At 48.2% G+C, this 22,984-nt stretch overlaps 1 protein-coding gene across 3 annotated transcripts in view; it reads left to right on the top strand.

Moving 5' to 3' along the window:
• The window catches only part of RBM19 (RNA binding motif protein 19), a 91,655-nt gene that overhangs the window by 17,127 nt on the left and 51,544 nt on the right, over positions 1 to 22,984 (top strand). For all 3 annotated transcript variants that reach the window (XM_026119205.2, XM_026119204.2, XM_064522312.1), the window contains exons 18-21: positions 30 to 90; positions 1,818 to 1,897; positions 3,153 to 3,208; positions 5,454 to 5,570. In XM_026119205.2, the coding sequence (XP_025974990.2) occupies positions 30 to 90; positions 1,818 to 1,897; positions 3,153 to 3,208; positions 5,454 to 5,570 (314 nt within the window). The remainder of the gene's footprint in view (positions 1 to 29; positions 91 to 1,817; positions 1,898 to 3,152; positions 3,209 to 5,453; positions 5,571 to 22,984) is intronic.

The raw sequence follows: 22,984 nt of genomic DNA, 5'->3' as shown, positions 1-22,984 counted from the left end.
ATTAAGTCACGTGTCCAAATTCCTTGCAGACATTCTCCAAAGTGGGAGCTGTGAAGAGCTGCACAATATCCAAGAAGAAAGACAAAGCAGGTACTCTAGATGTTGCTGTTCAATTCCTTCCCTCGGCTAGTTGCGGAGGGCTCAGGTGTGGCATTGCTTTAGCATTCATCTGGCAGAGCGTTTGTCTGTCGTTGGTGAAATCCTTAATATGGCTAGAAGTATGCCTGTTGAAATGGCTGAAAACAGCAACCAAAAATACCCCAGGGTTCAGTCTAGAAGGTTAAGCTCAATTGTGGGATATGTGGAGACGTGGCCTTCTCTTGAGATCAGGATAGAGAAGCCAACTCCTTCAGGATCATAGAAGAGAGCAGAATGAAAGTTGAATGGAACCAGTGCCCTGTGTTGATTAAACCTGTGCACAAAATACTTTATACACAGTAGTGACCAGGATCTTCGAGGCTGTCTGGTTCTGTACTGTGCTGAATGTGGTTAGTTTGCCTTCTGCCTGCCTCCTTTGAACCCCAGGCTGCGGCTGTGACGACTGGTTGTGTCTGTTGTACTGACTGTGCCTGGCTTCTGGCTGGTTGGATGGGAAGGAGTTTGCTTAAGGCAAGTACTGACTACATGGGCTATGTCTTGTTCTCACATTTTAAACTAGAGAGTTGCACAGCTTTATGGGGATTTATCTTAGGAAATCTCTGTGCAGGGCCCTTCTTGCATGAGATGCTTGAAAACTCTGATCCATTCAATGGAAAAAAGAAATTAAAAAAAAAAAAAGGGAGACTGTGCTGCTCAAATGTACAGCTGTAGGCATGCCCAATACCAGTCTGCAACACTTGTTTAGGCTGATCTCATTCTCCTTTCCAAAGTGATCTGTTTGTCACTGCAAGGTGATTGATCTCTGTTAGCCTGCTGCCATTGCAGTTTTGAAGTCGGAAACTCGATGTTTTGTTTTCAGTTGTGGGTTTTTCCTTTTTTCACCCAGCCTTATTTATGGGCTTTTGAAACTGTCAGTGCATCCCTCAGAAGCATGGTGTGACTGGGGGTGCTGCAAACTTTTGCTGGTTCAGGGAAGAACTAAAGGGCTGTGTGAAAGAGGCCTCATCTTTGGCTTGGAAGCTGGAGCTGTCCACCCAGGTTTGTGTATGCACTTGCTAGTGGTGTCTTGGAGACCTCAAAGGCCTTCTCTCTCTCAGGTGAAACACAGGGCTTGCACTTTGTGAGGATGGGAAATGCAGCATGTGACAGTCTGAGTTTAAGCAGATCTCAATTGCTCAGTTCCCAACATTGTTTAGTGACTGACTTTCAAGTGTTGGCCAAAATTAATTCTTGAATGGGTTGTGGATTAGAAAAGTATCGTCTTGGGACCACCCTACAGCCTGTGCGTTTCTATCCCAGAGGCAGAAGTCATACCCATTTCCGGATTGTTGCCAAACCTTCCAAATGAAGGTCTCAGTCGTGAGGAGAAATCCCTGGGCATTGGCGGGGGGGGAGTGTGTATCCATAATAGGATCACTCACTCTGAATACAAACAGCGGCTGTTTTGCAGGACTTATTGTTTTATTTAACATGGATTTTTTTGTTGTTGTTTTATTTAATGTGGATGCACTGCAATTACGCAAAGCAAAAATCTGTTCTGCATACAACTTCAGTTATCCTCTGGCATCAGCACCAAAACAAGAAAGGCCAGGCTGTTCAAATAGAGCATCCATTCTAGAGCGGCATCTTGCTTAAAATCAATCAGTGGTGGGTGATCTCCTGCTTAGTATCATCCTTGATTCCTACTAATTTAATGCGTTTCCTTTCTTTTCCGATAGGTGCTTTGCTTTCAATGGGCTTTGGGTTTGTCGAGTACAAGAAGCCAGAGCAGGCTCAGAAAGCCCTACGTCGGCTCCAGGTAAGCTTAGGTAGTGTTGGTCCAGATTTCTTTTCACAGATGATGGACAAAGGCTTGGACGAACAGTGAAGTTCAGAATCTAGCCAAGGATGTTGGTACTATGAGTGATACTGTACTGATGGAGCAGTCTCTAAAATGGGCTAGGCCTGCAAGGGAAGAGGGTATGTAAGGGACAAGACCTCATGCAGGAAAGAGTTTTCTAGTAGTGATCCAATATGGAGGTGGCAGAAAATGTAGAAGGCTTGAAGTTTAATGAATTCACTCTGCAAGGTTTCCTTTGCAGAGGTGACAAAGACTCAGGCCCAACTAACAAAGAATTAAATACTGCTTAGTGTTTAGTGCTGTGCGGTTCACCGTTTTATTCTCTATGAGTCTGCCATTGCTCCAGGGTCTTCTAGCCTCATGCCTTCTCCATGACATGTGCTGTAGGGCTGTGCTCCGAAGGGAGGAGGAATCATTCCTGTTGCTGTTAGAAGAACTTAACTGAACTATTCAGCCCATGTTACCTGGGTGTTACTGACCAGAGAATTGGAATGATCCTTTTCTAGATGGATTTGAAGGAACTGCTGCATATGCTTGTGACCATGCACATTCAGTGACCACAGTCTGTGAATCCCACCTTAAACAGGTGGTGATTACATATTCCATAGTCTACATAGTTTTATGGTAGATGTGTGAGCAGAGAAAGCAAGGAAAAGGATATTTTGCAGAGGGAGTGGACAGTGAGCGAACAGCAGAGCTCCAGGTTCCCAGTGTAATGGCCTTGCATGTTGTGTGCCCTGTCAGGACTGATGAGACAAAATGCAGTTTGTTTCCTGTGCTGAATCACCAAGGCACAGGAAGCAAGAGATGAAAGACTTTCTTGCTGTATTGGCTGCTGGCTGCAAATGAGATGTCCTTGGCTCAGTCCAGCAGAAATAGGAAGCCAGTCCCTGCTTTGGAGAGTTTGCAGTCTAGAGGGAGAGGCTACAGTAGCTCAAGTGAAGTGGCTTGCCTTTGCTAATTTAGTGGTGGAGCTGAGGCTGATGGACAGCTAGATCAGGGATGTTGGCTGCTCCTTCAGTTAGTCAAGTAGTCCCTAACCTTGTATCGAAAACCTTGTCTTGCATGAATGGTGTTCAACAGAGAGCGTTGGTGTGGGGAAAGAGGAATACATGGGAAGGAGCGAAGATTTGAAATGCTGTGCTCATATCCTGGAAGCTTGAAAGCTGTTGTGACTTCAGTGTTTTTCCGTTTATTTTGTTTTGACTTTTAGGGCTGCTCCGTAGATGGCCATAAGCTGGAAGTGAAAATCTCAGAGAGAGCTGTCAGGTAAAGCTGTCCCTCCTCTGTACTGTGGTTAAGTTTAAGCTGTGGTAGTTCTTGTTGGGTTCTTCATGTCTTAGCTAGCATTTCTGCATCATGAGGGCTGTGATCAGTAGTGCTTTGATTGCTAAACACATCAGCCTTTGTAATGCTGTACCAGGAATTGCTTTACTTAGCCTTATTTGGGAGAGGAAAAAAAGAAAAACAGTGAAGAATGATGCAAAGGTGTTAGCTCAACTGTTTTCAGCAGTAATTGATGTATTCTTCAGTGAAACCCATAAGCAGCATGCAGTGGTGTGACCCCAAAAGTGAGTCTGAACCAGGCACGTGACACTTCCCTACAGTCTAGAAAAAGACTCCTCTAAAAGATGCCGTTGAGTTGGTACCTCAGGTGAGACTGACTTTTCTCTGGAGGTGCCTTTTTTGCTGTTGAATAGAGGGTGACTAGCTCAGATTTATACCTTTAATGCTGAAGCCTGTGTGACTCCTGCTCCATGGGGTTTTGATGAACTGCACCCATGATATTGCGGTTCATCTGGGACTAACTAGGTCTAGTCCCTTCCCTTGTATCAGCTGCAGAGATGGTGCAGGCAAAGGGCAGGGGACCAGTGGTCAAAGCAGCCTCAAGGAATTAAACACAAACAGAGGCTGCTGTTGCTGCAAGTTGAGCTTGGAGGTGGAGTTCGTTGCACGCAGTGTGTTACTGCTTGCAATTGCACACAAGTGAAGGTGAGGGACCTTAGCATAAGGGGCCTGAAGAAGGGATATAAGTAGTGTTCTTCGATGCCTGTCCCTCTCTGCGACTCCTGGTGTGGGTGGCTGGTGGATCTGCTCTGCCAGTGCAGGGATTCGGGCCTGGCTGCAGGGAGTGAGTGCTCGTTCTGTGAAGTCTCATGCCTGGGGCCCCGTGTGTGACAGGTCTGTCCCCTTTCCAGGGGGCACAACCCAAACCTTACTGAGGGTCAGCAGAGGTATCTGCAGAGCTTCCAGATTTTGGAGGGTTAGGAGGCAGGATGGGGAAAGGAGTTCAGTGGCCTCCCACAGCAGTGGGGGGTGGTTATACTCTTCGCAGCTTCTGAAACAGTAGTGAGAAGGGAAGTCTTCTGGCACAGCCTAGGCTGTGGTGACAACTTAGCGTCGCAAAATCAACAGTTATTTAAGTTTGAGTGGGCTTAAAGAATTCTTGAGATGACAAATAGTCTCTGGGTAATAAAACTGAATTCATCAGGGAAACCAAGGGCTTAAAAATAGCAATCTGCTGCAGATAAATCAAAAAAAATCATGTTTTTTCTTGTTTGAAAATTTTTGGCTTTAACTTCTTTTGTTTAGACTGCCAGATACAAAGGAGGTGGTTTCTTTTGGATAAAATGAGTTGGAGCCCTGCTTTAGGGTTTTCTTCGTAGTTTTTATTGAATACAGACTTCTAAGTGCAAGCTTGAAAGTGAACCCAGATGTTTAAAGGTGCATATTGGCACCTGAAAATTGTCATTTAGAGACTTTGGAAACCCTATTGGAGGATGTATCTCTTAAATGTCAAAATTGCTTTGAAAATCTGGTCCCTGGGGACCAAAAGCAGTCTTGACAGTTCACTATCTACAGCTTTTATTTCAGTTCTTTAATAAGCCATTTTTATCCATTTTGCATTTTGAAATTCCTTTGGTTGGTATCCAGCCTATGATGTGGAATGATTTACTTTATGAAACAAGCTGCTGTTTTTTTGTATTGGATAAATTTTTATCTTACTCAAATGCAACCAGTCCTAAGCAAAAGAAAAAAATCTGTTTAAAAGTTTCATTAACTATTTTCTAAGTCAGTAAGAAAAAGTTAGCATGCATTAATCATTTAAATATGCAGAAATAGTGCACATCCTTCTGACAACAGAATATACGAGACTTGCTGTCAAAACAGAAGTTAGTGGCAAATGTGAGTACAGGCATGATGCGTGACCTTTTCTTTGGGGGAGTAGCCAAGTGTGCATGTCGAAGTGGATTAAATATATTTTAAAATTGTGATTGCAATAAGAAAGCTGAAAACTGATTTTTTTAGATGTAGGATTTAACAGTAAGTTAAATTCATTTCTTCTCCATCTACTCTTTGAAATTTCCATTGTTGCCAGTAAAATGCCAGTGAGGATGTCAGTTGTGAGCTACCTGGCTAATTTTTCTAGATTCCAAACTTTAAAGTAGCCAGAAGGCCCTGGATGTGGTACTTTGTAATGGTCTTTAACTGCCCTTTGCTGTTGACTCCTTAGGCCCACTGTGAAACCATCCCGAAAGAAACAAACTCTCAAGAAGCAAACGACTTCCAAGATCTTGGTCCGAAATATCCCATTCCAAGCTACCGTGAAGGAAATCAGGGAACTCTTCAGGTAGGAAAGTGTTTTTCACTGGTCTGCGAAGTGCTCCTTGCTGGAGCTGATGTATTTTAATAAGGAATCTATGAGATTTTTTTTGGCAGGGGGGGAGAGTAAATGAGCCTTTACTGAATGTAAAAATAAATGTTTTAGCAGATTATACTGATATAGAAATTCTGCTTGGAAGAAAGATTGCATCAGCACACGTTTTTGCTAGAGCTGCTGGGAGTTGTGAGAGGTGTGTGGCCTGTCACACTGTGCAGCGGACATCAGCAGAGTTAGGAGATCTCCTCACTTGTTGAACAAATGACATAGCACTGATTTCCCCCCCCCCCCCCCCTTTTGTGTGAAGCATGTGCAGCAGCTTTCCTGGTGCCTGGCACACCTGGCTGAGGAGGAGCACCAGGAGAGCTGCTGTGGACAGCTGGTATGATTGGTTTTCATCGGGAACTGGCTCTGTCCCCCATCTGTCTTGCGCACATGACAGTGTATTTCCTTTACGTTGTGGATGGGGCGCTTAAATCTCAGTTTGCCTTCCAGGTGCATTTTACTGTGTACACGTGGATGTGTCTGACATTCGGTGTGGTGTTGCTCTGTCATCAGCAGCCCTGTGACTGCAGGGATGTGAGACTCTGCTATCTGTAACAGCCTCTCCAGCAAGAATTATCTTGTCAGACTTGAGATCTGCCTGCGGTAGCACTGGCTTTAGGATCCTAGCCTACAGGAAAAGAGTGACCCTGCTCGTCTGTATGTTGGCCGATGTCCATTTTCTTTCTATCCTCAGCCTTTTGTGCAGTGACTTATGAAGCCATGTAATGCATCCCAGAATAGAGGTAAAACTTTGTAAAGTAAGGCATGTTTCTTGCTCCCAGGAAGAGAATGTTATTTTGATTGCTGAGTGACCCAGGCTAGGGTCTGCACTCTGCTGCTGACCTGCAGAGGAAAGTTCAGGGAATTGATGTCCATTTCTGTCCCTTGTTTTTTTAACCTTCTGCAAAGTAGGGGCAATAGCTTCCATCTGCAGGGCAGAATTCAGAACTGCGTTAGGAGGTGGCTTTTCTGTTGGGTTAGTGTAAATCTACCTAAGCAGAAGGCAGGCTCTTGAGTCTTGTCAAGGCTGTGGTGGTTGTTTCCAAAGGGACTGGGTTGTGGAATTGCTTAAACCGTTAAAACCTCGCAAAACTAAGCATTGAAAACTGTCTTGCGAGGAGCCGTTGTGCAGCAATTTGTTGGGAACAGGGGAAGCAATGCGTTTCCGTATATGCAGTGAATTCTACCAATTTTATTAACAGGTAATGATCTCCTGGCTTGACCCCAGGTGAGGACGGTGGTTTCTTTGCTGCTAGGCTGTTTTCTGGCAGAGTGGAGGAAAGGCGTAAGGTTGTGAGGAAAGCTGTGCGTTGCATCAGCATTTTGGAGTCGGCTCCTTGGGTTTAACCAGACCCAGGTTGTGGCTCGGCTCTCACACACACTTTGTTGCTAAAGGGGAGATGGTAGGCACAGCATGAGTATTCCTGCAGAACAGCAAAAGGTTGTTTTCTTTTAAAGCTGCAAAGCACTAGAAAGGTCTTGAGTGCTTTTGCTTTGATATACTGCTATGAGAGGTCCTTTTGGACCAGGGCAAAAAAATTTGGCCATCAAAGCTCAGCGTTGAGTTTTCTCAGCATGTGGGACAGCACCAATTTAAAACTCGGTGCAGTTTGGCCGCAGTTGTGTCTTCTGTAACACTAGAGCAAACAAAACCAGAGGGATCTCTTTGGCTTTTAGGGTCCTGTGTTAAGTGCAAAGAGCTGGCAGACTTGTGTACTTATCCTAGAGGACAGAGGTGCCCAGCAGAGACTGTTACTCTTTTTTTTTTTTTTTTTTTTTTTTTTTTTCTGTCTTGTTGTCTGGCACCTTAGTGCTGCGGAGAGGAGGGAGCAGTGGAGCAGTCTGATTAATATTGCAGGGAACATGCAGCTTCTAGCTGTGTGCGCCGTTGACAGCATTTTAAGAACGATGCGTGAACGTCCATTTCATTTGCTTAGATATTTAGAGATGTGTTTTTATCCTCAAAACAAAAGCCGATGGCTGGGGTAGGGGGGACCCACAATCCTTCCTCTACCCCTGCCATACCTCTTTCCCTTCAGAGAGGCTGAAACTAGGCATGACAGAGCACCACGAAGCACTTCATCCTCCAAGATTGCTTTTTGTGGTTTTAAATCAGATGCCTTTGCTCTAGAGCTTTTAGCTCTTTCTGCATTTAGGAACCTGTCTTATTTGTATTTTGTTATTTATCTATTTGAAATTGCGAGCAATCGCTTGGAGGCGGCGGAGGCGTGAGGGCTGCAGGGGGCACTCTTAGCCTGCCCAGGAGCCGCGGGGCTGGGGACCGCGGGGCTGGGGACCGCGGGGCTGGGGACCGCGGGGCTGGGGACCGCCGGCCTGCCGCCAGGCACTGCCGCGCGGGGCAGCGGCCCCGGGCCTGCGGGGGTGGCAGGCTTTGCAGGACAAGCATCTCCTCTATTGTTTCACATGTTCAAAAGCCGCTTTGTAGCCGTGCAGCTGATATTGTTTCTTTGCCTGCTTCCTTTTGTGCCTTTTTTTTTTTCCCTCCTAATTGTCTTGGCAAGAGAAAATTAATTTTTTGTATCCCAAACAAATATTTTCATGTTTTGAGCTTTGAGCAGCTCAAGGAGAAATACCTATCCTCCTTTTTAAATCTACCCCAAAGTAGGTGTGTTAATGATAGTGAAACACAGCAAAATGATGGAGCTGGGTGTTTTGAATGGCAAATTTTGAAAGCCTCTGTACATGGTCAGCTCAGCATTGGCGGTTCAGGAAATCTTGCCCTGGTTGTCTTTACACTTTTGATGTCACCGTTTATGGTTCCATCACTTAACTGCTTGAACTTGCCTTAAGAATAAGAATGATGGTGCAGGGCACTGTGTTGGCAGTCTAAGGCAGGCTGGGGCTGTGTGTGTGCACCCTTCCTTGCTGTTGCCTTTCCTCAGCTCCTGCAAGCTGACTCTGCAAACCACGGGGGAAAACCTTGCTGTGGTTCAGAAGTGGCTGGTGACACGTGTCCTTCCCAGCACGCAACCGCAGGTGCGTTCTGCATCATCCGCCAGCAAATTTGGGGATGCTTTGCTCCCAAGAGCTTCCTCCTTGCCCGTTCCTGGTGACGGGTGGACCGCTGGGAGGGAGCAGGCCTTTGGAAAGATCTGTGTGTGGGTGTGAAATTCAAATTGATTTTTTTCCCCAAGCTCATAGTTCACAGGAGATTCAAAGCAAACATGTTTCTTTTGATTTCAGAGTTTGGGGATATAGAGTTTTAATCCTTGGGGTGGAGAGAGACGATGCTTTATTTTCTCTGTACTTGAAAGTTGTGAACACTCAGGTTAATGGCCTCGAAGGCTGAAGTCCTTTGCCTGCAAAATAAATGTCTTCCATGCAGGGCTCTTGTAAGCTTTACTTGTTGCCCACCTCCCACACAAGACCTGGGCTGGAAAAAACGACTGCTCTGGTCAGGATGCTCCAACCCTCCGAGATGGCTTTGCTGGGGCCACCGGGCGCATGGCTCTCGGCTCAGCACGTATCCTGCCAGGTGCTTGTGCTGAAGGTGTCGGGCTCTGTCACACCGCCTGGGGATTTTCTGAGACCCGATTGGTGTTATTTTCCTTGGAGGGAGAAATGCTTTTCAATTACAGTGGCTGCTTTTGGGCTAGGTGTGAAGATTTAGCTTTTGTGGGTGGGTTCCCCCCCCCCCCCCATTTTTTTTCTTTATTAGATTCTACTCTCATCTTCGCTACCTGGAAAAATGACAAAAGATAAATCGTCCTTCAACAGCTCTTTCCAAAGAGCCATGGTTAGGAAAGGAAGACAAAAGGACTGATATCCCATGAAGGCTGTTAATTTTGGCTGCCAAATTGGGGGGCTTTTATGGCAAGACTTTTTTCAAAAGGAACTCTAGATGTGGCACGCTGAATTGGAGTCTTGTGAAAGGCCACATTTTCACAGATTGGAGCTCTGGCAATTTCTGAAAATTGGGCTCCTTTAAAATCTATCACATTAGATCCATGCAATACTCATTTGAAGTTCCAATTAGCAGTTTGTTTCATAGCATCCTCTTCCCTTCTCCTTTTCCCTATCTATGCCAACTTTCTTGAATATTAAAAACAAAGGTGTTCTTGCAATTGCTGTATAGCATTTCAAGGAGATATTTATTTTATTTTTGCCAAAAGAGGAATAACTAGATTTAAAAAGGGCTTCTTCAAGACTTCACCCAATCAAATGCAACCAGAGGGATAAGTACTATAGAGTCTTCCTAGAATTTGACATACCTGACAGTTGTACCGTCAAAGGAAACAGTTATTGGAGAGTCTCTCCAGTTGCCTGTTTTGGGGCTGGAACAGTTTCCTTCTGTCTGCTCTACAAAATGTAGCTGAGAATCTGTAATTGGGCCTTTATACATAAAATTCCCCTAAAATTGCAATGACCATCACTTTCAGAAAACGGAGCAGCCCTTCTCTGCCAGTTAGTTACAACAGACGCTAATCCTCCAAATTCAGGGTGGTGTTCAGAACAAGACCAGGGGTCAGAAGTCCTAGAAGATGTTTTACTGCACATCTGGCCATCTCTTGTCTTTCAGCTGTAGGCACTGAGTTCAAGCACACTGTGTAAAGCTGTTAAATCATAAAAATTGTAATTAACTGAAAGACTGGACTTTAGTTTGACTAAGGAAACAGCTACCAGAAAAAGCAATTGAAAGGTATACCAGAGCACAGAACAGGTTATCAGATATGTTTATCTCCGTATTCTGACTTTCCTTTTAAAGAAAGTAATACTGCTTCTTAGAAAGACCTTCGGGGATGGGTGTCTCTTTTAATTTTAACTTCTTTGTTGAGTAATTTCTTGGTCTTGACAAAGACATGGCATTTATTGCATCTGGCAAAACAAGTGCCTGAGACTGATTAGAAGAAAACAGATCTATTCCTTGTGATAGAGGGTAAAAGTGAAAGCAGAGTCAGTGGGACAAGATTTTGGAATCGTGTCTCTTCTACAAGAAGAAAAATCTCTGAAAGAAAGATATGGTGGATAAACTGAGCAGAGTGTTTTTTTTCTTTTTTGAGGCAGTCTTTATGAAGTTAATTTTATAAGATGATGCCTTTCACTTCTTCTGACCTATTATAACAAAGTGTAGTTATCAGAATGGGCTTTTCATTTCCCATTATAAAGGACACGGTGGTATAATGAATCCGTCTGCCAGACATGCTTGCTGTTCACACCTTTCTCCCAGTAATGGAGTCTACATGACTGGAGACAATTTCTCCTTCCCTGAGCATTGCTGCCCTGTCGAAGCCATGGAAATCTTTGCTAAAGGCAGAAGAGGGAAAAATGAGTCCCTTCATAAACATGGGGGTTTCTCCCAATGCAAGTGCTGGGCAGTTTTAATTAGAGTATTCGGTGCAAACAGCCCTAGGATGCATAATGTTGGAAACATTTGTTGAACAGTCTAGTGTCAAATTACTCTCCCAAGTGCTGCTTTTACTTTTAAAACCTTAGACATCGTGTTAAAAATATGTTTTCAAATCCATTGCTGCGTCCTCTTAGCTGCTTCAAACTGATGTGCAGATCTTTCTCCACTCTTTAATAGCTGGAAACTTCCCCATAGCACTCTAGGTAAGGGTGCATGCATTACAAAAATAATTGTGCTTCATAGGACTGTAAAACTTTGTTTATTATACTATTAGCCCTTTAAAACTGAAGCAAAATCAAATCAGCACAGATAAAATATGTTGGGAACGTTACTTGAGTGTCACAGGGAGACGGAAAAATAGCTACATGTGTAGCTGTTAGGCACCCTGGAAAGCAAAACTGGTGGAAGGATGTGAAGCAGATTAGCAACCCTGCATGAGAAGGTTGGGAGAAACCACTGTTGGGTTTGTGGCTCCTTCGTCTGGGTCACATCCATGAACAGACTAAGCTGTGTTTCTGTGTCATTTTAGCACGAGGGTCCAGCTGTTGGTCTGCAGCTAGATGCAGCCCGAAGGACGGTGCCTCGCGTTTCAGAGAAGAGGAGGGTAGCTGCTTGGGTAACAAGCAAAGCCTACCAGCTAGATGTCTCTTAGCTCACCTGTGTGCAGTCGCTGATTTAAAGCCAATAGTTTCTACTCCCCCAGCAGGGAATAGAGCGATGTTCCCCAGAGCAACCTGCAGCCCGTGTCACCAGGGGGGCTCCTGTGCCGAGAGAAGAGCCGGTTGGTCTCTTCTGAAATCCGATGCGTGTGGCCCAGAAAACTCCCTTGTTGCTTGTTGCAAAGTCAGATTAGCCAAATCCTGTACTGGAGCAATCTGCAGATGAGGGGAGGAAGGCTGGGCCTGTGGGCCAGGGACTGTTTGGCTGCATTCCTCAATTCTTCGCTCGTGTTGTTTAGGCCTGTATTGATCATTCTCTTAACTGCCTTTGTGGTTTGGGGTTTCTGTGCCTCGGAGAAAGACACGCTGTACTCCTGAGAAAGATGGGGAAAACGGTTGCTCAAATGCAGCAGTAGCAGGGCTGTGATGTGCCAGGAGGTAGCGGCAGAGACCTGGATCGCCCTGGCTGGGCAGGCCGGGAGGTATCCTGCACTCCGGGTGCAGCTGGCCGTGGTAGAAACGCCCTGACCTAGCCTGTGGCTGAGCAAGCGGAAAGCCGGGTCGGGGTGCCTCGGAGGCCCTGAAGCGTGCTGGCTACTCTGCAATGTTCACACCTTTGCCTGCCCCATGATACCGTGCTTGTGTGACTGCGCCCAGAAGGAGATGCCTAAGGCTGAGTCTGAGCAAGCAGGAGCACCCTGTGAAATCACTAGACTTTCTGCACCCAGCCCTCAGGCCTGTGTGTGATCCCAGCTTTCTGGCTTCACTTGCGGATTAGGATATTGGCAGCAGTGCATGGAAGTACCGTGGCACGTATATCTTGCCGAGAGCTATGCATTCAGGTGGAAACCTGTCAAAAACAGTTCTAGGAACAAGAGTTAAATATGCCTCAGTAAGAGGAGAACCTGTTTAGATTTGAGTGCTCGTAGCACTAACGGTGCCTCCGGAGTTTGGTTGGTGTTTAGCGGGATTGCTGTATCGTGTTCTTGAGGAAGCAAACGGGTTGTTTAAAGACGTGACCGATCCTTCTCTCGAGCCTCCAGAGAGATCCCGCGGCTGAACGCCCAGCCGGATAAGCCTGTTTTGAACTGGCTGATATGTTCGAGCTGATGGCAGCATGAGTGTCCTGTACTGCAAACACATGCCCTGCTTGGTATCGAACTGTTGAGTGGGAAGCGATGGTGATTAGCTGGGAGCGTGCGTTTACCTGAGTGGTTTCCAATGGCTGTGGCTATATCAAAGGCTTGCTCCAAGTGGCATGCCTTCTTAATTGCACGTGGAGCTCAGATGAGACAGCAAAGCCGAGGACGAATGAGGAGCTTGAAGGCTCCCCTTCCATCATCGTTGCTGGTGGTAAATCTGTGGCTGTTGCAGGCGAAAAGAGAATTTGATATGTCGGGAAGAAAGTCCTCCGTTTAAAGCCTGAGACTGGAAAGAGACTGATCCTGTTGTTTGAGGGGGAAATGTAGTTAGAGCAGGGTGGGGAGCACGAGACCCTCTGGAAGGTGGGGAGGGGGGGGCTTGGGGTCCCTGCGTTCCTCCCGGAACGGGGAGCCACGGGGGCAGCTGTGGGCGAGCTGCCAAGGCTGCCCTGAGAGGGGGACAGGCCTCGAGCAGAAGCGGCAGGCTGGAGGGACGAGACCTGGAAGAAGATACAGCAAGCAAGGCAGTGGCTGCCGAAAAAGGATTCGGGAAGGGGGAGGCTGGGGTTTAGGGGTACAGCAGAGATGTAGCAGCTTTCCATCACTCTGATAAATGCACTAGAAGATGAAGCTCCTTTACTAGTAACTAAAGCAGCCTGATGGCCAGTGGGGCAGCACTGCTCACATCCATACAGCCAAATTCTCTTCCTCTGGAAAGGGTGGCTTCTGTCCTGCTGCCTGGGGGACAGCATGGGCAAGCGACGGTATTCCCTGAGCCAGGCCCTGGTGAGAGGGGTCGTTGGCCCAGACCAAAACTGAGCTGGGAACGTGCTGCCAGTGAAGCAGTCTGGACCCTCGCAGGCAGGCAGGCAGCTGAGCTCAGGCTCCAGCCCCGTGCGGTTTACCAGCTTTCCGAGTTCACAGATTGAGCCTGAGCAGCTACGCTGGTGGTAGGTGGCAGTTCCTGTCCAAACGCGTGCATAGGTGCATCTGCGTGGTGTGGTGTCTCCAGTGGGCAGGTGCATTCCCATGCCAACAGCATTTTCGCCCTGATGCGGCCCATCTCTGAAGAAAAAGCCCTGTGCTGTAAGAGTCCCGTTTCAAAGGTGGCTTCCTGAACACAGCGCAAATCGAGCCATTGCACTGCAGGGCTGCGTGCATTGGAAAGAGTATCCGTGAGCCAGTCCAGGGCCATATCCTCAGGAGGTGTAGATGAAAGCAGCTTCAGATGGTGCCAGCAGATGATGTGGCACTTTGTTTCAGCTCCCTAATTAGGATGCGAGGACTGTGCGTCAGCCTCCTGAGCGTCTGAGTAGGAACGTGTCTGCTATCTGGGGCATTTTGGGCTGCTACTCCATCACTGAAGCTGGGGTCTGGTTAAAACCACCTGCTTTCAAACATGGTGCTTCCAGTGCAGCTCCGCACCTCTTGCCCGCCTGCTTTGTGGGCCTCCTCTGCGAATGCAACCCAGAGGCACTTGTAAAAATACAAATGCATCTTTGGAGATGTTTTCTCTCATGGTGTTAGGAAACTGCCTTCTTGATTGCTCCCTCCTTGCTGTCTGGACCTCCATCCCACCGGTGTCCTTCAGTGGCTCTTAGGTTTGTGCGGGGAAGGTGGAGTTCCTCTGCTCCGTTAGGTTCTCCGCTATCCTCCGGTGTGGTGTGCCTCTAGCAATGAGCCGTCCCTGGAGCCTGCCGGGAGACTCGGAGGTGTTGGCAACGGATCCTGGATGCGCAGTGTCGTTGTGTCGGGCTGCAGCGGTCTCACCTGTGATCGCACTGCGTGGTCTGGATCTCTTCCCTCCCTTTGTCTCTTATCGCCCCATTTTCTCTCCCTGCTGGAAGCTGTTGGAAGATTAAAGTCTCGCCTCTTACGGGCTGTGCGCTGCAGTCTGTCATACCTGATGGTCCTCCCTCTGCATGCAAAACTTGCTTACTTCTGCCGTTCAGGGGAGTTGAAGCCCTGCGTACGTTATCCTTTAGGTCACATTCATACAGGACCTAACACATTCCAGCTCGGAGCCTGGTTGCACCATCCCAACCTGGAAGCAGGGAGGCCAGGCAACCTGGCGTGGTTCAGCGGGCAGCCCCTCGGCTGGGAGCAGCAGTGCTGGCAGCGGCGGTTGCCCGAGCAGCTGAGTGCCCCTGCCTGCCGCGGTGGCGGATCCCAAACCCCGGATCCGGCCCGTGCAGCTGCCACAGTTAGACCACCCCGTGTAATCCGCTCTTCTGACGCGTTTGGATTGTGCGTGACCTTGTTCTCTGCTGCGCAGTCTACCCCAGGTGCGTGCTTACAGCCCGGCTTAGCGCGGCGGATTTACTCGGCATTGTTTGCACCCGCTTCCAAATTCCAGGTCAGCAGGAGCAGCACGCCTGGAAGTGCAGGATGCAGGTGCCTTTCTGGGCAGCAGCTTGCAGATATGTGCATTAACGTTGTGAGCTGAGAAATCCAGATGAGAGAGCAGGGATCTGCTGGGCTGGTTTATTTACCTCACCTTATTTAAAAGTGTAAATGAAACTTTTTCTTTTTTTGGTCCTTCTTTAAGTCGCTTCCTTCTGTGTTGGAAATCCAGACGCAGCAATATTGGACTAGTATTCAGAGACCAGCAATGGAACTGACCAGTTAATTTGACTATCCAAAATGAGCCATGGGGCGGGGGAGAATGAAATAGGTTTTCAGTGCTGTTTTGCAGTTTGAATTATAAAGGTGTTTAACATAGATAAGGAAATGTTTAACTCTGTGTTATCTTGACAGGGTTGCTTTAAAAGGTGGATCTTCCCAAGAGCAGAAGGAAGATTTTTCTGTACATCTCTTTCCCTGTCTTGAATATTCATTGCAATATTTGATTTTTTTCTCCCCCGACACACACTCCAAATACTCCATACCTGCAGGTCCCCTTCTTGCTCGCCTGAAACCTCTGCTGAGGAGCTTTCAGCTGCCTGCTTCTGCTCAGTCCAGTTGTCCAGTGCACACTGGGGACATTCGAGGCTGCTTCATTCCGGCTCTTGCAGAAGTGTCTCTCGCCAAGGCACTAAGCTGAACCTGCTGATGGAACTTAATTAGTTTTATGCACAAACTTGGTTGCTCATCAGTGCAGAGGGGCTTGGGAAGTAAGCAGAGATGGGGAAGGGACTGTTTTGAAATGTCTTATTCAAAAATAGCCCTGGTATTGGGGTTTTGGGCACTTTTCTATGCCAAGTGGGACCACAGTGGATATACATGTGTGTACGTGTGCTTTTTCTCCTCAATAGGAAACAAGCAGCGAAGCCTATAGTAACCCTGTCTGCCATCTCCTATATATAACCCACTCAGTGCAATTAGTATTATAAAGTCTCCTTTTGTCTGAATTGTGGAGAGTATGTGCGTGCCTTAGAAGAACAGACTTTTTTTTTTTGTCTTAGGTTGCAGCCTTTTCTTGTTCATTTTCAAAACTGCCCCTTTGCCAGGCTACCTGTCGGGCTACCTTTGGGTTGGCGGTGGGGGGTTGCAGAATCTGCTGTGTCAAAACTACACTGGGCTAACTTCTAAGCTGATGTCTTAGCTTTTCACTCGAGAAACAATCAAAATGATTGTTTTCTTGATCTTAAAATTCACCTCTGTTGCACGTTGACCCATCCACCTTTGTTTCTTTTGCTAGCATAGATGTGCGGGTAGTTTTTGGTCTCACTTCGTGAAAAGGTCCTGAACAAGCCCCTAATGAGTCACAGTTTTCTGCTCAGGATGACACTGTCTCCTGTATTTGCATCTCTCTTTGTATTATTAGCGTTTTTTTTAACCTCAAGCCTGCTACAGCATTTCTGCCTCTTCTAATCTGAGTGAGTTTTAAGCCCTTGGGATACAGTTACAACTGCCCACCTTTCCCTGTACACAGACTCGCCTCCCACAGAGCAGATCCCCCACCGAAGGCTCGCCCTGCCCTGGGGCTTGGAGCTGCATTGGCTTTTGCAGTTTGCGGCGCTGTGAACCTTTATGTCTGTGCTCCTGCCCACATCTTGCTTTTCCGTACGAAACCAAGCTAAGGCAGATCACACTGACCATCTGTCTTCTTGCCTCCCTTTCCTCCTCCCTCAGTAATATCTGCACCAGCTGACCACTTCCAAGCATCTGGCAGAGGAGAAGAGCTCTTAAATCTGAGAACTTGGTAAAAATAAGTGTGGGAGGAAACTCCTGAGACTTGTCGTTGGGGGAAGATGGTGTGGAACTGACAGCTATTAGATGGCCAGGAGTTCACAGAAGGACCCCCTTAAGCATTTGCTGCAGAAGGGACATTTTTCGGAGTGAGTTTTCATCTTACTGGATGCCAGGGAAACTGACCCTGGGAAAACGGTCTATGGGGTAGCAGCCTTCTCTGATCTGCTCCTCGCAAACCAGCTTCTTAGCAGAGGTGTTACCCACTGGTGTGTTCTGGGCGTGCCAGGCTGTTCCCCTCTCAGGTGGCCTTTTGGGGTTTGCCCAGGGAGGTTTGGAGGAGAGGCTTGGTCCTCTTCCACCCCCCGTTGTTTCTGACATCTTCTTACGGAGCTTGGCTTGTAGAAAGCTCCTTGCTTCCCTCGTGGGCAAGGCTCAGCATCACAATTCCTGTGTTTCTGAGCCCAGCAGCACTGATCTCGGCGTCGTCACACGCTGGGCCTCATGGCAAGCAGCACCATCTGGGTTTGCACCAAACTTGCCCTGCAAGTGCAGTTGCTAGGTGGGAGCTTGAGCCCTCCTTGGTTCTCTTTAGCCCGGGTTTGAATCCCCCCGCCTCGATCCTGCTCTCGTTGTGCCAGGCTGCCAGGCCGGCAGCCGGAGGGTTAAGCGAGTTCGGGGGCGAGGGGGTGGGGACGAGGTATTTCAGCTGCTCATTACTCACTGCCAGCTTTCCCCAAAATCATATTAATTTCACGGTGTCACGCAGGACTGCGCTGTCTCCCTCGTCAGCCTGCGCGAGGGTGGCGGCAGGGGAGGCCCGCGTCTCCCCGCCGCTGGGAGTTGGAGCGCTCAGCGGTAGCCTCGATTTTCGCCGCGGCGCTGGCCCAGTGTGCCCGGGCTCGGGCTGTCCGCCTTGCGCTGTGCTGGCGGGGGGCCTGGGGAACAGGGGGGTGCTTCTCCACGCGCTGCCTCCCGATGATCATTTTCCACCCTGCTGCTTGTGCAAAAACCCCATGAAATTAGGTCTGCTGCAGCAGGGAAGTCGTCCCTGCCCGCAGCGGGGAGGGGCGGGCAGCCTGCAAGCTGCTCTGCCCTACCTGTGGGCAGCACAGATGCTGTTTGAAAGTTGGTCTTTAACCAGTTGCCTGCCTCCCCCTTTTAGCACAAGCAGGTGCAGTCTGGCTCTCCCTTGCTGCCATCGCCTCCTCTCTTGTTTCTTCCTCCCTTTGCAGCATCTTTGGCCATTTGTTTACTGTGTCTCTCGGAGCCGTCACCTCTGCAGGGACATCTCTGCATTTCTGCTATCACACGAGTTAGGGCCGGGGCTCCGACAGCGCCTGCTCGCCCCTGCCCCGAAGCAGGCTCAGCACGCCGAGCCCTCCCTGGCAGCTGCCTCTCTCCCCAGCAGCAGGGATTCTGCACCAGTCCCAGCAGTTTCTGTTATCCTTAGGTATCTCAGCTTGTGTCCAGGTGTGCTTTTTTATTTTTTGTAGCTTCAGGATGAACTTCTCTCCTTTTCTCTCAGTGCATCACCTACAGCCGCGCTTTTTACAGCACTTGGCAAAATGCATCTGCTTTGGAGGAGTGGCAACAGCCTGGTTTTCCCTGTTTGCACAGCAGAGAAGGAAATGACACTTTAAAGGGAATAGCCCTCTCAATATTAGTTTGCTAATGGGCTTTGCCGTTTAAGACTGAGAAGCTTTGTAATAAACTTGGGGAAGGGAGTTGCCTGCCTCTGGAGGAAGGAGGTACCCTTGAGGGCTGGAGCTCTAGAGCTGGCAGAGCCCCGGTAGTGGATGATGGTATCGGCAAAGCCTGTGCTGCCCACGGCTCGGAGCGCGGCAGCATCCTGTGGCTCCAAGCAGTGTTTGGGGCAATAACACACTTTGACATGTGGTTGAAGACCACTCTGAGCTGGTCTCCCTTGGTGACCCCCCCCCCCTTTCTTTCTTTGCTGTTTGTTGCCATATTTGCCTGTCCATCTGCCTGCAAAAACTTTTAACCCCTAGGCAGAGGGTTTGAGGTTACTGGGTTTCTACAGGTATCATAAAGCCAAACAGTTGGCTGGAAGATAAGAAAGTGGCTTTGGGTTTTCAGGGTGCCAAGTACTAAGCATTATTAGTGCTCACGCTTATTAAATATTCCTGAATCTATGGATCTATTTTGTTACCTCTGAGCATCAGACTAGTGCTTTCCTGACTCCTGTTCATTTTTGAAGTCCCCTCTGCCTTGAGAAGGCTGCCCACTGACACGCGCATTGAAAGCAGGATCTTTCTACCTGGCTGCATCCCTTGGTGATGCTGGCGTCTCTGTGGTGCGGCGTATTCCCTGCACTGACCTCTGGAGCAGTGGGAGCTTGCGGGAAAGCTCTCTGGACTGTCTTTTCACAAGGCTAAAGCACCACACAGCAGCTAGCTGTTGGCAGGCTTGTTGTATGTGACCGATCTGTGGTGACAATCCTTAGCATCAGATTTTACTCTTTCCCACCTCAGGGATCCTCCACTTGAAGCGACTGAGTGGGAGCTGGTCTCTCGTCTGTGCCGCTGCTCGTGGCACGTCCCACTGTTCAGAGGCAGCAAGGATGTGCCTTCGGTTCTCCTGCAGACATCAGGCATCTGTTAGGGAAATGGCTTTTGCCAGCACTCCGCTGGAACAGTCAAGCCTGTCTCCCTCTGACTGGCTGCTAGCAAGTCTCATCGTGAAGCCATGCCTCGGTTCCCCTCCGGGTGGTACGAAGGGGAGGTTTGCCGCTTTGGGGTCTTGCGGTTTGTGTGCGCAGGAGTCCCTCAGAAATGTTCAGTGCTAAAGTGGTGTTAGGCAAAGTATTTAAGATTACATTTTCAGATATATTTGTCCCTTTGGAGGAAAAGAGGTCTATAATCGTGCTGTTGGTATCATCTGCCTGGCAGCAGAAGGAGCTACAGTATTAAGTTGCTATGAATTTTAGGCAAATAGATGGTCAAGTAAGAGAGGTCAAACTTGGTATCCCCAGCACAGGGATGGCTTCAGGGTATGTTCAGTTCTTAGTAGAAGAATCCACCTGGCAGCCAGCTAGAAACCCAGATTTGATATGAGAAACAAGTGGTAGCTCCTAATGTTCCAAACTGTCCCCAAAAAGAATTCGCATCTTTTAAAATCAGAAGCTCTTTTCATTCAGGTTGTCATCAGCCAAGTGGATTTAGCATCTAGCATGCTTTGAGGACATCATCAACTGAAGGTATAGACACTTTGTGCATGTCCCAGTTTACACCTGACACTGGAACACAGGTTTCGAGCAGAAATAAGCAGGAGAGATGTTGCTTCTGGGATATTTGTGGGTTTTGTTCCTCTCCAACCCCCAAGTGTAGCAGTTGTTGAGAGACGACCAAATTGTGGTGGTTCTTCTGAGCCCTGTGGCTTAATATTGTTGGGAGAGTCTAAGGAAAGCTTGTAACTTAGCAAGTGCATCTATTCAAACTGAACATCTCTTCTTGGGGAGTCATTGCCTGTTCTCATCCTGTCCGAGTCCTCAGCTCCAGCATGTGACGGCAGCTTGTGTACCAGCTCAGACAGCAAGGCCTGTTTGTTTTGCCACTGGAAGTTAGGATCTTCAGTGGAAAACTCTGACCTGGGAGCCTCGCAGCACGTTCCCCAGACCGAGAAATGAGCTCCCTGTTCTGCCTTTAACTCCCTGCAAGGTGGGGGTAAAATCTGCCGTGTTGCCAATGCGGCAAGTCATTCCCCTCCCTGCCTTAAAATAGCATCGATAGGAACATGCTCTAGGTACAGCATGATCCCTCTCAGCCTGTGCTAGAAGTGGCTGCGTTTTGCTGAGGCGGATCGAGCTCCGTCACGCTCGCAACGTGCCGTGGGGCCGGGGCCTGCCCGAGCAGCCAGCAAACAAAGGCGGGAGCTGTTCGAGTGCACTGTCCGGGCGAGGAACTCCTCCATTCCTTTCTGGGCATGTTTCTTTAACCCCGGTCAGGCATGGTGGGTTATTTTTAAGTGTGTCATTGTCCTTGGTTTTCCCTCTCGGCGTCTGTGTGTGCGTTGCAGCTCTTGCAGGTTAGCTGGCGCGTGCGTGGCCGGCAGGCTGAGAAGAACGTGGTTCCTCTCCTCTCCGATAGCCCCTTCTTTGTACCTCACGTTCATGTTCACGTCAAGCCCGTGATCGTGAAGCTGCTTTGATGGCATCTGTCAGCAAGGTGCAAGCGTCTGCTCTTGCTGCAATCGAGGGCGAACGCCCATGGCGTTGTGCCAAGCATTCCTGCAGGTCTGGGGGTTTTTGGGAGGGACCAGCAGCAGAAAGGGGAGGATGAAGAGGGCTTGAACCCAAACACACCGATCCGCAGTTCAGCATTTGGAGCTGCCTCTGAACCGTTCACCCGAGCTCTGGCCTCATTTGCATTTTTCTGGCTCCCGCCGGAGGCCAGAGCTGTAAAAGGCTCAGGCTGTGTGTTTTTGTTGGGTGGTTTAATTTATTTTATTTAAGAGGCTTCGAGTTGGGAGGGGCCGGGCTGGGGGGGGATGGGGAAACAGCGAAGCACATGCTTACCCATATCAAAGTCCATTTCTTAAATTAGCGAGGTTAGGTTGGCGGCGTTCGCCATGCACTGCCTCTTGCCACATACCAGCAGCAGAGAGGTACGTCGCTGCCTTGGTGGTTCCTGCCTCCGGGCCCTGGAGAGCTGTCCTGGGACTTCTGCTGCTGTTTTTGCTTCCCTGCTGCAGTGCGTTAGCAGTGTGAGCAGGCAGCCCTGCTGGCGGTGGAAGCTTGTGTAGCTTGGGTAACTCGGAAGCTCGTCCTGTCCATCCATCCCAGCAGGATCTTCTTCTCTGTGTTGAAGAGAATGGAGTCCACCAGCGTAACTGTGCGTGGAGACACGCGCTCTTGCTTGTTCAGTTGGATTGAGTTGTTGTTCCAGCCAAAGTCGGGATTCTGCTGGGCGGGTGCAAGTCATGTGCGTGTGGAGTCTTTGCCCTGAAGACCTGTGTTTAATGAGTTGGGCAGTCTTTCCTGGAACCAGATGTTGCCGTTGAGGCAGAGGTGATGTGCCTTTAGAAATATTCCTACACAGGTAACAGAGTGCTTCTCAGTTGTGTCCAGCAATGAAAAATATTTTTATATATTTTATATTTTTGTATTTTTTATTTATAATTTTTGCTGTTGGTTGTTTCTCTGGAGCAGACAGCACTGGACAGTTGAAGTGCCACCACATGGGAAGCTTCAGCCCGCCAGCTGCAGGGAGGGGAAAGCGCTGAGCCCTACCTCGTCAATGATTAGATGTGTGCCTATTTTTAATGCTTTGTCTTGTTCTGAGCTGTCGAAGACTTATGATGCGGTTAGGGTAGGCTCTTTAGAGACAACCCTGTGCTAGGGAGATCTCACGATTCTTATTGTATTTGAGTAACTAGAACAGAAGCACTTCACTTGAGCATCCACGTTCTTAATGCATTTGCATGCATTTGATCTTCCCTACGTGTTCCTCTGTTCTCCCGATGAAAATAATTAATCTGGTTATTTTTCTAAGTCACTCTGCAGCTTTACTGAAACAAGACTTAAATAAGGATTCTCTTTAAAGCAGAGCTATGTTAAAATAGCTGTCTGCCTATAAATATCTCATTGCTTCTATATTTATTCTCCTTCAGCTCTGCGCAGGAGGTTCTACAGTTGAATCTGATTTTTTTTTTTCCTTTTTGACTGCTGGTACAGTCATTTCAGCCTTGCATTTTAACTGCAAAGCTGCCTTTTCAGAAGTATACCCAAGGTACCCCTTTGAGGGCCCATGAGGCATGACTGGGTCTCCATTCTGTGTTTACTGCTTTGCTAGTTATATGAATTTTCTCTTCTGTCTTTGCAACTAGCTGACTCATAAGAATCATAGGGGAAAGTCAATTTGTACTGGGCTCTCCTGTGAATACTATTTTTAGCATAACTTATTTTTGACCATAGCTGCACTCTGATCAGGATTTTCAAAAGAGCCCAGGAGAGATAAATCCCCAAATCTCAGTGCTGTTCAAGCCATGGGTTCCTTTGAAATCCTGACCTGCTGGTGA

Source organism: Dromaius novaehollandiae, chromosome 17, assembly GCF_036370855.1.
Source record: "Dromaius novaehollandiae isolate bDroNov1 chromosome 17, bDroNov1.hap1, whole genome shotgun sequence".
NCBI lineage: Eukaryota > Metazoa > Chordata > Aves > Casuariiformes > Dromaiidae > Dromaius > Dromaius novaehollandiae.
Note: the sequence above shows the minus strand (reverse complement) of the source record. Positions and strands in the feature narration are given on the sequence as shown.